The sequence below is a fragment of the Sarcophilus harrisii genome, chromosome 3, assembly GCF_902635505.1.
Source record: "Sarcophilus harrisii chromosome 3, mSarHar1.11, whole genome shotgun sequence".
In the NCBI taxonomy this organism is placed as follows: domain Eukaryota; kingdom Metazoa; phylum Chordata; class Mammalia; order Dasyuromorphia; family Dasyuridae; genus Sarcophilus; species Sarcophilus harrisii.
Genome location: NC_045428.1, coordinates 434,919,012 through 434,937,065, shown reverse-complemented (window position 1 = coordinate 434,937,065; position 18,054 = coordinate 434,919,012). Strand labels below are relative to the sequence as shown.

General features: G+C 33.2%; 1 protein-coding gene across 2 annotated transcripts in view; it reads right to left on the bottom strand.

Annotated features, from left to right (window-relative positions):
* The window catches only part of KATNAL1 (katanin catalytic subunit A1 like 1), a 77,283-nt gene that overhangs the window by 11,851 nt on the left and 47,378 nt on the right, over positions 1–18,054 (bottom strand). For both annotated transcript variants that reach the window (XM_023499602.2, XM_003764492.4), the window contains 3 exons: positions 9,659–9,786; positions 9,128–9,233; positions 838–996 (listed from right to left, as the gene is read on the bottom strand). In XM_023499602.2, the coding sequence (XP_023355370.1) occupies positions 838–996; positions 9,128–9,233; positions 9,659–9,786 (393 nt within the window). The remainder of the gene's footprint in view (positions 1–837; positions 997–9,127; positions 9,234–9,658; positions 9,787–18,054) is intronic.

The following is an 18,054-nucleotide window of genomic DNA, read 5'->3' as shown; positions in this document are numbered from 1 at the left end:
AACACTGGGAAACAATGAATTCTGAAACTAAAGTTACGTTGTAAATCTTTAAAATAAAATGTAATTTACTGTTAAAAGATGTCTTTCAAATCTTGTTAGATAAAAAGGATTGTTATAAATTTTTATTTGATTTTATGAATTTCCAAAAATTATTATTGTGATCATGGAAAAGAATCACAAATTTAAAGGTGAAGCACTAAGCCAAGCTGCTTTGCCAACAACAGCATCTCTAAAGCAGGAAAAACAAAAATCTTCAGTCCTCCATGTCCTGGACAAACAACAAGGGCACTTCTCTAGCCCTCACTGGAGGAGAGAGCAGGGAAAAGAGTACTTGTCTGGAGGTCGGAAGAACTGTGTCCAAATCCTACTTTTACTATTTACTCCCTGGGCGTGAACCTGAACTGTCTGAATCCCAGTTTCTTCAGCTATAAAATTAAGAAAATATCCTGGCTCCTTTGCAGTATTGCTAGGGCATCAAAAGGGATAGAGAACGTGAGAGCATTTTTTTTTAACTCTAAAAGGTTACATATATAAAAAGTGGTGGTTGGGTTTTTTGTTTGGTACCATCAAAGCTTTCTTTTAAAACAGAAATTACAGGTTCTGTAACAAAAATACAAAGTATTTCTCTCTACCTCAAATACAATCATTCTAGGGTTTTAAGAATTATTAAAATATTACTTCACTTGATATGTTTTAAAATAATTAATAATAATAATGGGAGTTCACCTTTGAAAATGTTAGGGAACACAAAGGAAGGAAATTTGAGAAGGAAAACAATTGGCTGTCATTCTCTGCAACATAAATGACATAAATCTGAAGGTATCATTCTCTACTTACCATTTCAAACAACAGGCGAACTAACTTCTCAGATTCGCCTCTGTATTTAGATGTCAGAGTAGAGGAGGAAACATTGAAGAATGTTGTGCCACATTCAGTGGCAACTGCTTTTGCGAGCATCGTTTTACCAGTACCGGGGGGTCCAACCATCAATACACCCTAAAGTTCCACAAGAAATATTATTTTTTTATCATACAAGCAGTTTGATCACAGTACTGCCAACAATTCATTTATTTTATACAGGTTTTCACTGCAAGATTAAAATTCAATTTTCATAGCATTATAGATACAATGATTGTCATCATTTATAGAAATGGGAAATGAAGAGATCATAAAATTTCTTCCCAATCCCAAAGAGAATGAAAGATACAGTAACAAGGGATGCGTGTGGTAAGGAACCTGACTATCTCTACTGACTTTGGCAGACCATCTCTGTATCTTTCATCCTGGGGTAGGTAAGTGGCACAATGGAGAGCATACCAGGCCTGGATTCACTAAGATTCTCCTTTCTAAATTCAAATGCAACCTCAGACACTTACTAGTTGTGTGACTGGTCAGTTAGCCCTGTTTGCCTCAATTTCTTCATCTATAAAATGAGCTGGAGAACAAAATGGCAAACCACTCCATTATCTTTGCCTAGAAAACCTCAAGCAGGACCATGAAGACTCAGATATGACTGAAAAACAAAAATAGCTTTTCATTCTTGACTGCTACTTATGTTTGTCATTTAATTTAATGAAAATACTCATTTGACAGCATATTTCAGAATTATGTACTCTTCACTAATATATTGTCTACTCCTTTTAGAAGAAAACCTACTCTCCCACAGAAATGTTCATATTACATAGTTTCTATTAAAATACAAGCTCTTCATGAACTTAGAAAGTATAAACATATATTAAGCTGTATTTCAAACACAACCAAATTAGTTTAAATTTGATTACAATATAATATGCTAGTAAATCAGTAACTTACATGAAATACTACTAGCAATGAAAGAACTATTAAATAGGATCTCCACTGCAAACAACATTTTGATTATGCTTTACCTTTGAAAATTAACAGGCAAAGCTATCTCCTAAAACAAAACACTTAGAAATATAATTGTTTAAAATTTTTGTCTTTCCAGCCTTTTCAAATGACAGCTTGCTGATTCTTTAATTTGATGTTAATGTTCTTATTTCTGTCAGACACTTCTTTATGTGGGTTCAGATATATGTTTATTGTAAGATTTGGCATATAAAATTTCAATGATTTCCAATAAGGAATTTATATGCCTTTTTTTTTAACCACCTAGTTTCTTTCAATGTAGTTTAGATTATGCTTAAAAGTCACATCAAGGTCAAATTCCAATTCAGTTAATTAAGATTGTTCAAATTTTCTCCCCATACTGGAATTTTGCTCAAATAATTGCTGTGCCAATTCTTGACCATTTGCTAGGGCTTAAAAAATACTATTTTTTATATAAAGATTTTTTTTTTTAAAACAATAGAGGCAGTGTGATTTTATTAGAGAAGATTTGAATTCAGGAAAGAACTGAGTTCAAACTCCATTTCTGATTTGAACAGTATGATTCTGGGCAAACAGTTTAACTTCTCTGAATGTCAGTTTCCTTAATGGTAGGAAGTGCCTGAGACACAAGGCTATTTGAAGATCAAAATGATTACAAATGTACAATATTCTGTCAAACTTAAAATGCTATATGAATGTCAGATACGTTATAAGTATAATAAATATAATAAGACAAGTGATTAAGATTTCCTGATTCTGAATATTAATAATGTACTGTATAGTCATAAATAATTAAGGTCATATGCAATCAATGCAACAAATACACAATATATATTTCTACAACTCTCACTTTTGAAAGTTCTTTTAGTTGCTTTTGTCATTTAAATTTTATTTTTAATTATGAATTTAACAAATATCCACAAACATGAACATTTCAATACATAACTCTTCCAATTTTATCTATTGTTATATATCAGGAAGAGACCATATAGAAATGGCTAATTTTCCATTTAACTTGTAAAAGTTTGGCCCTTCTTTTAGAATGTTTCTTCTAGGTACAGTATCACTTTTTATTTATAGTACAGTATTTATGGATTTTTGATATTCAAAGGAAATCCCTAAAACTTATCCCCGATAAACACAACTGAAATTTGTACTTACTATGATAGGATTAAATTTCATAAATTTTTTAATTAGTAAGAAATATATTGGCCCCTCACACTTAATAGCACTTTCTGTGCTATCTTCTGAATACAATTCAAGTGTTGTCTTTCATCAATTATTAATTATTTGGGACCCTTCAATAGTTAAGCAAATTAAAATTAACATATTCCTAGATCCTAAAAGAAAATCAGGACAGACCTAAGAAGAAATGGTAAGATCTTTCTATTACCTATAATAATATAGTCAATGCAAAGATAATTATTCTATTTAGATAACTATTCTATTTAGATATTTAGACCTGACCTATCATCTATTCTATTTAGATAATTCCCCAATCTATCTACTTTGACCTGACCTATCATCTGAATTTCATTCCTACTTTTCCAACAATCTGCCAAGAATGTCCACTTAAATGTCAACAACCCAATTCTCCTACTCAAATCCAATCTATAAAAAACAAAGTCATCATCTTCCTGATCTGGACCCCTTCCAGGTCCCAAACCAATTCTTCCTCTTGAGTACCCAATTTCTATTAATGGAATCATGAGTTTTTTCAGTCTTCCATACTTGAAACATTTTAATTGTCTCTCTTTTTTTCTAAATTCCCTCTTTCTAATCAGCTGCCAAAGAGCAACTGTTTCAAGTCATTCCCTCTGTTATTACCCTATATAGGTGTTTATTACCTCAGTATTCCCAACTGCCCTCCCCAGCTTGCAACATCTTCTCCATGTGATCTATACTTGACACTATCAACAGATCAATCTTCTTAGAACATCCATCTAACTATACTCAAAGATCTCTAATGGCTTTCCACTTCATGGAAAACAGAATTCAAACTTTTTAATGTGAAATTTAAGGATCTCCATGATCTGACTCCCAAATTACTTTTCCAACCTTATCTCCCATAGCTCACCCATATTCTGCAATCAAACATCTACTTGGAGTCCCACAACCTTACCAAGTACTTTTAATACCTCCACACCTTTGCTGAGGGCATTTTTCCTGTCTAAAATATTCTTCCTAACATTAATTCTACCCACTGAATTGCAACTCATTCTTCAAAGCTTAGCTTAAATCATGCTTCCTCTACAAAGATTCCCTAATTAATCAAACTATTTTAGCACTTACTGCCTGATTATCTCATGACACCTAGCACAATGCTTTTTACCAAAGGCATTTGTGTATATGACTTGATTATTCAACTTGACTACAACTTCCCAGACAGCAAACAATCTTATATAATTTCTGTCCCTCTCACTCTGTCTCTCTCTCTGTCTCTCTCTCTCTCTCTCTCTCTCTCTCTCTCTTTCTCTGTCTGTCTTTCTGTCTTTGTCTCTCTTTTCATACTGTTTCCTGGAAAAGATGAATACTGAATGGGAGTAGAATAAAAGAGTGAATCTAGCAAGAATGACAATGACTGATTTAAATATGTTTGATATAATTTTTAATTTGTAGGCATTTAAATTTTCTTTATATAACATTTAATAGAAGATTTTTTTCTTTCTCTTTCCATTAATGCTATTTACTAATAAATATTAAGAAGCACTCTAGGAAATAAATATTTTGGTGAAGTCACTACAGCATTTTATTATAGCATTGTAACCCTGATGTGGGAAGTAATGAAAAACATGAAGACTACTGATTTACTGGCAGAAAAAAAAAAAAAAACTTATTCATAAAATTATCTTAATCTCTTAGAAGTTCAGAAAATTATAAATTTATAATTATAATTATCTGTTATAAAATACATTCTGTGTATCTACTATGAAAGCTACGATAGCCGATGACAGCTAACTAGGGAATTTTACCTTCTGATAGTTTTCAAAGGACATAATCATAATTATCAAATAGTATATCCATAATTTTGACAAATGACCATCAAAACAAGAACATAACTCCCAAATCAAAAACTTGATAACTGACTACAAAAGGCCTCCCTATCCATTTTTTCTTTCTACATGTTAAATAAGAAAAAAAAAATTATAAATGATATTCTGAGGAAATTGCTCCTTTAATCATGCCATGAAAAAGTAACAAATTTATAACCATTAGGCTACATAGTTGGCCAAAAATAGTAAAATTAATTAATCTCAACAATTTTAGGGAAACAGGATAAATCTGAATATCATGGATTAGATGTCACCTCTGAAGAATACTAGATGGTGCACAATGCTTTCCTATCATCTTGTAGTTCAATGAAAAAGTAGAAGATGGTAGATGAAAGAAAATGGAAATTTCCTAAACTATAAGTGATTAGAAGTCAAGTCACATCAATAGACATTTATTAATTGCCTTCTATGTTCAGATACTGTTCAAAGTATAAGAGATTTAAAAAAGGGAAAAAATAGTCCTTGTCCTCAGGCAAAGAAAATCTAATATATTCATTTATCAAGGTAGATAACCTACATATGTCTTTTGTTTTAACCATGTAAAAACAGAAAGGGAAGTCAAGGCAAACCACTGAATAAATAACTTAGCAGAAAACAATACTTTTTTAAAATTATTATTTTAAAACAGCTTGTATAAATAACTAGAAACCTCTGTGGCTCAAAGAAAAACCTCTAATGACTATGAAAAGCTGAAAGGGCTCTTGAAGCCACAATGACTTGATTGTTCAGAATAACTTCAAGATTCAAGAATAATTGGAAAGAAAGTTTAGAGATAAGATGAAGGTTAGATTTCTTTATGATCAGAGTAATTATGGAAAAGTGAGAAAAAGACCATAATATATATATAGATATTTAAAATTAACTCTACTACACTACAAGTAAAAGTTGATATATGTATGGTTCAGAAATGGTGAGGGGTCACCATTTAATAAAAAAGCAAAACAAAGTTTATTATACATTCTCTAGAGAAGGGCATCCTACCCATTGAGCAGACAATGGAAGGGAGGAAGCACCGCAGGGGACAGGGTCAACACTTTTAATCCCTAACACAAATACCCACTCCCACCACTGACTCTCATCCTTATTGGCTGAGGATCTTACATTCTAAACGCAGGAACTACCCAAGAAATTGAACTTGACCATAAGTACATGCCCATATCTGACAGAAACAGGGAGACACTGATGTCATAAGAGGATAGCAGAAAGGATGACTTAAGTATGCTCTTGACTCAATGCTTAAAGTCCTTCAGGCCTACTCAAACTCCAAAGGAGATGAAGCCTTACTCAATTTTCACAACTGTCTTGAAAAATCTCACCTCATCTCCTTCACATACTTACTGTTTAAGGTGAGTTATTTAAAAAAAAAAAACAAAACCAAAAACACTGTGTGAAATGAATGGCCAAAAAAAGCAATTTTCCAATAGATAACTAATCTAAGAAGATCAACAAAAGGTTTATAAAAGAAAAATTGTTAACCATTAACAATCAAATTACATCAAGAAACACTGATCTCAGATATAGATAATATTCATACACACACATACACATTTATGAGAAAACTAAGACATTCAACAAAGGGAAGGGATTAGCATTAAGAGGAAATCAGGAAAGGCTTTTATTCTTGGAAAACATGAGGTTTAAGCGGGACTTGAAAGTAGAAAAGCCAAGAGATAGAAATGAGAAGGAAGAGAATTCCAGGCATGGCAGACAGTGAAAATAAAATAAGTCAAGAAATGTAAAGTCTTCTGCATGTAACTGCAAGGAGGCCAGGGTCAATTCCAGAGTATTTGGAAGGGAGTTAACTTATAAGACAGGAAAGCCAGAAAATGGCTACATTTGTTTTTAAAAGCCAAACAAAAGATTCTGTATTTGACTCTGAAGGTAATTACAGAGCCACTCGAATTTGTTAAATGAAGGCAAGAAGAAAGTAGGAAACATGTCAGATATGAGCTTTAGAAAGATCATTTCAACAGCTGAGTTCAATGGAAAAATTGGAGCAGGGAGAGACAGAACAGGCAGACCCAGCAGCAGACAAAAGTATTCCAGGTATGAAGTTATGAGAGAGCTTATACAAGAGAAATAAGCTTATACATTGGAAATAAGGACTACTCAGAGAATGACCTCAAATTTTTCAGTAAAATATGAAGCAAAGTTCTCAGCTAAGAAGGCAAGGTAAGCAAAAAATCATATGAAATTTTGAGGAAGGATAAATAAAAAGATTTCCCAAAGTCACTACGGTAAATAGAATAGTGAATCAATTAGGACAGTGTAAAAGCATTGCCTTGCCACAATGAGGACCCAGAAAACATTAAATTTGTAATGGACATAACATGTTTCATGATTTTCTTTAGCAAATGTGAATAAAAGTGAAGGCAGCAGATGATGGGTGAATTCAAGACTACTTTGGTAAGAGAAGATCTCAGAAATGATAAAAAAAAAAAAGACAGAAGAGGACAGTGTAGTTCTAAACAAGGTCACTAAGATTCAAAATGGGAAATAGAGGAGTTCATTACATTTGTTGTGAAGGAGATGAGGTGAGATCTTTCAAGACAGTTGTGAAAATTGAGTAAGGCTTCATCTATTTCAGAGTTGGAGTAGGCCTGAAGGACTTTAAGCATCAAGTCAAGGGCATACTTAAGGCCCCTCGCTGCTATCCCCTAAGGGCATACTTAAGTCCCCTTGTTATCCTCCTATGACATCAGTGTCTTTCTGTTTAGGTCAAATATGGGCAACTATGTACTTATTGGCCAAGTTCAATTTCTTGGGTAGTTCTGGAGTTTAGAATGTAAGATCCTCAGCCAATAAGGATGAGGGTCAGTGGTGGGAGGGGGTATTTGCGTTAGGGATAAAAAGTGTTGACCCTGCCGACTACGGTGCTTCCTCCCTTCGATTGTCTGCTCGATGGGTGTGACGCCCGGTTCTCGAGAACGTATAATAAACTTCGCTTTGCTTCTAGATATTTCTCCAGCTTTTTTTATTAAATGCTGTCTGAACCACACAGTTTCAACAAGTTAGAACTGGAAATAAAGTAGGTATCATTATTGAGAAATGGATAAACAAATTGTGGCACATGAATATAATGGAATGTTGTACCGTAAGATTTTATGACCCTAAAAACACAGAAAAGCATGGAAAGACATATTAAATGATGCAGTGAAATAATAGAATAAGAAAAATCATATATACAATGATTTTAAATGAAAAGAACAAAAACCCAGAAACTAAATCTGCATACTTATAATAACCAAGCCTGAATCCAGAAAAAGGTTTAGAAATTCATTACCCTCCTTTCTTTGCAGTAATAAAAATAAAAGGGTTGTGGGATCTTGTGTATGCTCTTATATAGTTCATGTATCTTTTTCAATTTTTGTTACAATAAATGTTTCCCTAAATAGGAAAAGTGAAAAGAGGTGAAAGAATACATTTGGAAATTAGGATACTATCTTCCACTATAATCTCCATTTCCCCTTAGCTTCAAAATTTTGTTCCCTTCTCTAAACAAACATGTCTATATCTCTCCATCCCTAAAAACTTTCAATCAGTTATTGTCATATCATTTTTGTGATTAAAACTTCTTAAGAAAACTGTCTACTTACTTTCAGCTCACCTTCTTCTAAACCAGGAGTTTTTAAACCTAGGATCCATGACCTTTGTAGGCAGTCAGATAGGTATGTAGATAATATTTTTCTTTACAATTCTACATATTTTATGCAGTTAAAAACATTCTGGGAAAGGATGCATATGCTTTACTAGATTGTCAAAAAGATTCAAGGCACAAAACTGGAACTATTCTCTACAAAATTCCTAATGATTGCTTTTTGTGTGTGTGTGAGAGGCAATTAAGTGACTTGGCCAGAGTCACACAACTAGTAAGTTTTAAATGTCTGAGGCCAGAATTGAACTCAGGTTCTCCTCCAACTCCAGGGTTGGTGCTTTATCCACTGCACCATCTAGCTACCTCTCAATGATTATTCTTAATTGCCAAATTAAACAGCTTTTTCTCAGTCCTCAGATCTTTCTGCAATATTTGATCGCCCTTTCCTCTTAGATACTTTGCTCTCTCTGGTTCTCCAACTATATAACTTCTTTAGCCTCATTTGATGGCTAGAGAAGGAAAGAAAAGGATAAGTATCTGGCTAATCTTTCTGGCTTACATTCCATCAGTGCCTCCCAGTGCCCACATCACACCCATTAGCCACATGTATCCACATGAAAAGTTATCTCACCTTCCAAGGCCGTCTAATCCCTTTGAAAAAATCAGGCATCCACATTGGAAGAACAACAGCCTCCCTTAGTAATTTTTTTGCTTCTTCTAAATCTGCTATGTCATCCCTTTGCAAAAAAGAAGAATTTTTCAAAAATTTACAAATGTTTTAATTTTCACAGTTAACATTATTTGTATATATCCTTTCCCTTAGTTATTCAGTTATACACATGTAAATCCATTTTAAAATTTTATTGCCTACACTAATTTTTGGTGGAAGAATAATGAAACTATTTTATAACTAAAGTAAAAAATTATTTAAATATACTCTCATCAATATCAAAGTAATATCTAAAAATGTATTGTTACAGTTATAAGTACTACAAAAATATTTCTAATGGTATATTCTATTTGTTATGGATGAATTTATAATCTGAAGCTTATTAAGCTTATAAAAATTTTTTCTTACAAATACCCAGTCATAATAAGTCATCCATATATAAAAGTGGACGCAAGAGTGGAATTTAAAATAGATAAAAAAAAATCCTCATACCAATGAATGCTAGGATTTCTGGATACTATGTCCCTTTCAAGAGCTTCAACTAGATCTTTATCATATCCAGCACCATCAAACTTTTGAATTTCCCCATCACCTGCACCATCTGGCAGATTCTTCCTTCCCTACAGACATAAATTTAAAAAAAAATTAAGTCAACAATGGAGAATTTGTCGTTACTAAATAATGAGATATACAGTACTGAAAGATAACCTATTTTGAACTCCATTTTTATCATATTATGACAACTTGCTCAACTTCTAAACAGTGCTGAGAAATTAATACAAGAAAAAAACAGAAAAATCTAATCAATCTTATTAAGAATTTCTTCAACCTCATATTCTTATTTTAACTTATTTTTTATTTTATTTTTTATTATAGCTTTTTATTTACAAAACATAAGCATGGGTAAATTTGCAAAACCTTCTGTTCCAAATTTTCCCCTCCTTTCCCCCACCCCCTCCCCTAAATGGCAGGTATTCCAATACATGTTAAAATATATGTCAAATCCAATATATGTATACATATCCACACAGTTATTTTGCTGCACAAGAAAAATCAGATTTAGAAAGAAAAAAAAACCTGAGAACAAAAACAAAAATGCAAGCAAACAACAACAGAAAGAATGAAAATGCTATGTTGTAGTCCACATTCAGTTCCCACAGTGTAGATGGCTCTCTTCATTATTGAACAATTGGAACTGGTCTGAATCAATTCATTGTTGAAGAGAGCTACGTCTATCAGAATTGATCATTGTATACTTTTGTTGTTACCATGTACAATGATCTCCTGGTTCTACTTGTTTCACTTAGCATCAGTTCATGTAAGTCTCTCCAGCCTTCTCTGAAATCATCCTGTTGGTCCTTTCTTACAGAACAATAACACTCCATAACATTCATATACCTACAGTTTATTCAGCCATTCTCCAACTGATGGGCAGCCACTCAGTTTCCAGTTTCTGGCCACTACAAAAAGGGCTGCTACAAACATTTTTGCACATGAGGGTCCCTTTCCCTCCTTTAAGATCTCTTTAGGATACAGGCCCAGGAGAAACACTGCTGGGTCAAAGGGTATGCACAGTTTGATAACATTTTGAGCATAGTTCCAAATTGCTCTCCAGAATCAACCTCATTCTTAAAAGTTATCTGCTTTTAGAGTTAAGAGGTTCTTTCCATTATTCCAGAAATCTTAAGAAGCTAAACTCTGAGCAGGGGATTCTGATCACCCTCATAATTGTAAAAAAAAAACAAAAAAAATAAACAAAAAAAACCCCTCTAAACTTATTCTCTGTCAATTTTGTCATGAAGAAAGCTATCTAAGTTTTAAAGAATAAGTTCAAAATTTAGGAGCTGGTTGCTGCATGTTGAAGAGTGGCCTTACATATATGCCCTATACCATCCCCAGTGTTAAAGGGTCTTTTGAACTTGTCTTTTTGAGTTGCCATATTTCCAGAAACACTGGACCCAGAGTAGGTAGGAGGCCCTAAACGTGTCAAAGATGAAGCCCCCTACCAAGTTGATATAATTTGTTGTTTGCACCCCAAGCTGAACTTCCTTGTGTGTCCTTGGGTATCAAGACAGGCTACCAGTCAGTCTGCACCAGATGAGGAAACTGCTTATGCAGCTAGGAACCTTGTAGATAAACAAACCATTGTATCTTCACAGTATTCTTAATTATTCATGATGTCTTCTCCTTGCCACTCCCATTTAGGTGGTGATTTCTGGTTTTTTTGTCTTCTCTTTTTCACAATTTCATAAATATGCATGCTTCTGTTTCAATTGTGAACTCTTTGCCCTAGCTTAGGATTCCACATGCAGATTCATTTTTTAAATAATATACTCTATACTCAATTTTGCTGAGTTTAGTAAGAAATAACAGTATCCACAAAAAAAAAAAAAAAAAGTTTAAAAGTATTGTACTTCAGTGCCAGAGACAGCTCAAAATTTGGAACCACTGCAGCAGATATAACCAAGTGCTTTGCTGGAACTCTGCTCTTTGCTTATTTTTTGACATTAAAAGGAAATAAAATGTCTAAAGGGACTCAACTCCTTAAAGTTTCAAATCCTACCAGAGAAAGAAAGGGACAGTATGAGCCTACTCCACAAAAAAATCTTCCGAGATAAACAGACTTGATTCTAATTGGTGAAAAAGGAGTAAATTGCTACCTTTGGAGAAGCACTTCAGTGGTTTTTTCAAGCCATTAGGGTTTGATTTAGTAAAATACCTAAATCACTACTAAACAGTACCATAGAGGCTGGTTTCTCTGAAATAATGCAAGAAAATCAAGTCCAACTTCAGTCAAGTTTTTTGTTGTGACAGATGTCAACAGTAACAAAGCTATGCCCAAAGAGCAAACTGTGAAGCCCTTTGATCCAGCAAAGTACTAGGTTTGTATTATCTTAAAGAGATCATAAAAAAACAAAAAGGAACCATATATAAAAATATTTATAATATCTTTTTTTTATGGTGGGAAAGAATTGGAAATTGAGGAAATGTCCTTCAATTAGGAAATGATTAAAAAAGTTGTAGTATACAAATGTAATGGAATACTACTGTGCTATAAGAAATGATGAGCAGGTGGATTTCAGAAAAATCTGTACTTACATGAACTGATACTGAGTGAAATAAGCAGAACCAGGAGAATACTGTACATAGCAACAGTAACATTATGCAATGATTAAATTACTCTTCTCAGCAATACAATGATCCAATACAATTCCAAAAGATTCATGATGGAAAATGCTATCTACATCCAGAGAAAGACTATGGAGTCTGAATGCAGATTGAGATATAGTATTTTCATTTTTTTGTGTCTTTTTTGTGACTTTTTCCTTTTGTTTTGTTTCTTCTTTCATAACATGTCTAAGGTAGAAATGTTTCCATGATTGTACATATATAATCTATAACAGACTGTTTGCCATCTTGATGAGGAAAGAAGGAAGGAACGGAAGGAGGGAAAAAAATTTGCAACTCAAAATCTTATAAAAGTGAATGTTGAAAACTTTTTACATGTAACTGGAAAAAATAAAATGCTATTTAAAAAAAAAAGAGATAGTTCCAGTATGTTTGTCCAGCAAATATATCTAAATGCTACCTAGAATCAGCCTTTGTAATAATGATAACCAGTACAAAGTTGTATACAGTCACACTGAAGCAAAGATACAAAGAATACTCCATAATCATTTAAATAGGTTTTTGGAAAAGGAAGTGAAAAAGACTGGCAACATAAACTGATATAATTTGAGCTTAGGGAATTCAAGTGAGTACAGTATAATAACCTTAAATTTTCAAAAGCTAAACAATAGGAAATATAATCATGGAAGAAGGAATGGAGGAAAAAAGGAAAACTGTGAGAAAAAAGGGAAGAAAAGTGAAATAAAGAAGGAATAAAGAAGGGAAATGGAGAAGTGGCACACCTGGAAAGAAAAGGGTAAGGAAAAGAAGGAAAGAAACTTATTTGTATTTTATTATTAAAACTGAATAGACTTTGTTCCAAGTAGGAAGGCTCCAAACCTGTCAAACTTTTCACTATAACCAATTCCTGAGATAATATACTCTCATCTTCAAAAAAAGAAAAAAGGAAACATTATTACCTCAAAACTATAAACCTTGTTAGTCAGGTGGACATTTCTTAATGACTCTAGTAACATATTTTTTCTCAACAAATTGCATTTCTGAGATCCTCCACTATATGAGGAGTAAGAATATTTTTAAAATAACCACTCTATTAAGTATAACTATAATGTCCTTAATCTCACCAAGAAAATATGTTAAAAATATAAGATTTTCATAGCATCCAGTGTTCTCAGCAACTTTTAAAAAAAATATGAATCAAATTGAATAATTGAATACATATCCTTTCTTCAAAGTCCATCTCAATAAAGCTATCAGCACTTGACAGTAGACTGAATGGTGTTTTGTCAGATGAAATTCTATTTATAAATGGAGTAAAACTGGGCTGTGGAATCACACACCTGCCTTCTTTATAACTTGCATTTAAATAACCTGAGTCAGCCATTAGATAATTAGATGGAATATGCTAACCATAAACAATGGAAAGAGAAGCCTCCTTTTCTATGCTGATAAATACACTTTATCTCAAATAGAAGTAGCAACCTGCTGGCTAATTTGTCAGGAAGAACAGCTTAGTAAAACTTCTAGTAAAATGAAAATTCTTATATATAGCAGACATTTGCCAATATTTAAATAGATATCAAAATCAATCCCATATAATAGATCACTTCATTAAGGGTACATTTTGTGAGTAACTCATCCTAATAGGCAAGTCAGAATGCTCCACAGTGGGGTGAGGTAGAAGGGTTGTAGTTGAAGTAGCTTATCAGTAAAATGTTCCTCTATAATTTTTAAGGGCAATATTTTTTCTTCCATGCTTTATAATGCAGAACTCTGGAGTCCAAATCTGAGTCTTATTTGGAGTCTGAATGCCTGAGCAGATTCAAAGCTCTTTATATACCAGAAGATATCCCTGTCAAACATCCTACCTGTGGAAGATAGATGACACTCAATTCAGACTAGAATGCAAATCAGATTCCTAAACAATCAGAATAAAATGTCAACTTTGTATTCCACATCCAGATTTAAATGATATGAATCCTTCTTTAATCAATAACAAAATATATCAATACTTCAGTTACTCATCAAAGAATTTAACTATAAATGACAGCATTTATTGAAACTTCTTTCAATATGTGATATTTGCCAAAAGCCTAATGGTCATTTTGATGACTTTCCATAACTGTATTATACATGAAATTATCAGAAAGCTATAGATTTAGACATAATATTTTAGTTCTCTATAGGAAAGGTTCCACTAAGTTTAATGTTAATACCCTGGGCTTTTATAAAGAGTCAATATAAGAAATGTCTATATGTTTTCTGTGTGTTTTACAATACTAGTTTAAGACACTGTATATTATGTTAACTATTACTCCTCATATGAGGATTCTCAAAATAAATTCCTCCTAAAATTCAAATGTTGGAATAAATTTGTATTTTCACCTAAACCTGTATGATTCCTTTTATCTGGTAACGAAAACTTTATAACTCAACATAACTTTATTTTTTATTTAGCTGTCAAGAAGCTTAAAGCTAAAATCAATGACCAACTGCAGGAACTAATACAATCCATGTTGTCAGTACATCTCTGCTCCCTTTACTGGGTTTTGGTTTTAGGGTAATTTTTAATGTCTTGTTTTACATATTCCTTAATAAAGCTAAAATACATGGTCATTTAATGGCAAGAAAATTAGACTTGTTATCATTGGCAGTTTCAAGTACTGCTGCCTCCAGCAATTAATAGTTGAGTGACTAAGAACAAATCATAGCATTGTAGATTTAGAAATGAAATGAATCTGATAGATCATGTCTAAATTTAATGCCTTTATTTTACAGAAATGGAAACTAATGCCTAGGCTAGTATTGAATTTTGAGGGTCATATTGTGAAGCAGATAAACTAGAGTTTGTCATATAGAGGAGGGTAACCAATGTGGTAAGGAATTATGAAAACCAGGCCATGTGAGAACCAGTTCAAGAAACTGGAGATACTTAACTTTATATGGAAAAAAAAACTCCTAATGTCTCATCATAACATATGTCCAAATGCTTGAAGAGATTAAAAGTTTTCAAAATTCTGTCCAGGAAAAAAGATAAGGGCTCACCATAAAAACCTCATCATCTCTTCTCAAGTTTTCACTCTATCTCCTTCACAAAGGATCTCAGTTCATACTTCATTGGGGAAAAAAAACAAAACAAACAAACAAAAAAACAGACCATATGTCTTGACCTTCAATCTATCTGATTAATTCCTTAATGCCAAAATATGTCTGTAGCCTTAAAAAAAAAAAACTCTCACTTGAGCCCATCCCCACCAGCTCTCATCTTGTCTTTATCCTCTGTGCAGCTAAGCTTTTTAAGAAAGCTGCCTAAACTCGTGCCTCCATATCTTCTCCTTTTACTCTTTCATAAAACCTCTCCAATCTGGCTTCTGATCTCATCAGATAAATCTGCTCTCTCCAGCTCCCAATGACCTCGTACTTGACAAATGCGGCAGCCTCTTCTCTGTCCCCAAGCCTCCTCAACCCTTCTGCAGCCTCGGATTCCCTGCCCGGACACTCTCCCCCTGCTCTCTCCTGGCTCTCAGACCTGTCTAACCACTCCACAGTTTCCATGATGGCCCTTCAGCCTGGTCATACCCACTCCTCAGGATAATCACTTAGAGCTCTATCCAGGCCAGGTCTCTTTTGCCATAGAGTACTCCAAGGGGTGAGGTCAGTACATCCCACAGGTTCAGTTATCATCTTCTGCAGATGATTTCCAGATCTAGATATTGAGTTCCTCTCCTGAATTCCTATCTCATATTACTGACTGCCTTTTGGCTTCCTCAAACCAAATGTACTAGAGCATCTCAAATCTGAAATACCTAGAACAAAACTCTTTTATCTTTTTCATGGCTAATTTGAAATCCCTTGAAAATTTACTTAAATTTTTCTAAACTATTCCCTTTTCCCAACTTCTCTATCACTATCAAGAATACCATTATCCTCATAGTTAGTGACCTTTTGATCCATCCCCTGTCTGACTTCAATGACTCAGCCTCCAGGTCAGGTTCCCATCAACTCTTTTTTGCTTGAACAACTTGAACTGCTTTATGAGTCTTCTACATGTCTCCCTGCCTCAAGTATCTCCCAACTCCAATCCATCCTATATTTACATCTACAAAAAAAAAAATTATAAATTAAATCAGAAAGAAACTATCTGACCTAATACACCAATATCAAAAGGACTGCAAATCAGAATAGATATTTTAATGACTTCCACTAGTGATAAAATCTTAAAGACTAAATGTATGAAATGAGGTCTTTTTAGGAATAAATAAGAACACATGTCTAGTCTGTACATGTCCTAGAATGGCACTAATCTTCCACTCTTAGAAAAGATCTCCAATCGCACTGAAAGAACTACTCCAATTTAAGCATTCTTCTTATAAAGAAAAAAAAAAGTACTAGTTTAGACAAACAGATGTATTTAGGTTCCTTTGTATTTTTCCAGTTGTAAAAGCTGGCTGCATGACCCCTGAAGAACACAACGGGAAGGAGGGGAGGAGAGAAGAATTAGGTGGCATAAGGAACTTTTGTATAACCTTATTTATGACACTTTTGCTTCAAACAGGAGACCTGGGCATAATAATGATGATGTCAACCATTATCATGGAGTACAACAGATAAAATATAATTTTTTACAAGAATATAAACAGCATTAATTTAATTTTTAATTTCTTTTCAGGATTCCAGTTAAGCATTGAAGCAAATTTTAAAATATTATTCCTAAAAATAACTTCAAAAAAAATTCTGTAAAAAAGGTGCTGATTTGAACTGCATAGAGGGAACTTCCTCAACTGGGAATTCTCTATACCAATGAAATAACTGATCCAAGTCCTACCACTGTTCATAAACAAAAATAAAAAAAGACATTGAATACTGAGCAATTGAAGAAATGAACAGATTTATAAATTAAAGGACTATTTATATCTCAACTGTAAAAGCAAATTATTTGTTAATATAACTAAGCTATGCTTTCTCTTGATTTACAGCTACACGGAAGTGATCATGATCCTGAATATTTACTGTTATTAGCAAACTAAGAAAATCAAGCATATTTGTGATAACTCAAACACATTACTATTATTTACTTATAGTTAACAATAATTTAAAAGGAGGCAAAAACAACTCCTAACTAAAAGAGATGATACAATCATAGCTAATTTGAAGTTCCTTGGAAGTTTACTTAACACTTCAAACTATTAAATGACTAAATAACAAACAACAATGAAGCATGTTGTTGCTTCATACTTTGGTTTTTCTTTCATATAGAATTGTGATGAAATAGAAATACTGAGTCATTTAATTATGCAGAATAAGATTAAGAATAAGATTTCATGAGCAGAACCAGGAAATCATTATATACCTCAACAACAATACTGTATGAGGATATATTCTGAAGGAAGCGGATTTCTTCAACAAAGACAAGATCTAACTTAGTTTCAATTGATCAAGGATGGACAGAAGCAGCTACACCCAAAGAAAGAACACTAGGAAATGAATGTAAACTGCTTCCATTTTTGTTCTTCTTCCCAGGTTATTTATACCTTCTAAATCCAATTCTCCCTGAGCAAACAAGAAAACTGTTCGGTTCTGCACACATATATTGTATCCAAGATCTACTGTAATCTATTTAACATGTATAGGACTGCTTGCCATCTTGGGGAGAAGGTGGAGGGAGGGAGGGGAAAAATCGGAACAGAAGTGAGTGCAAGGGATAATGTTATAAAAAATTACCCTGGCATGGGTTCTGTCAATAAAAAGTTATTTAATTA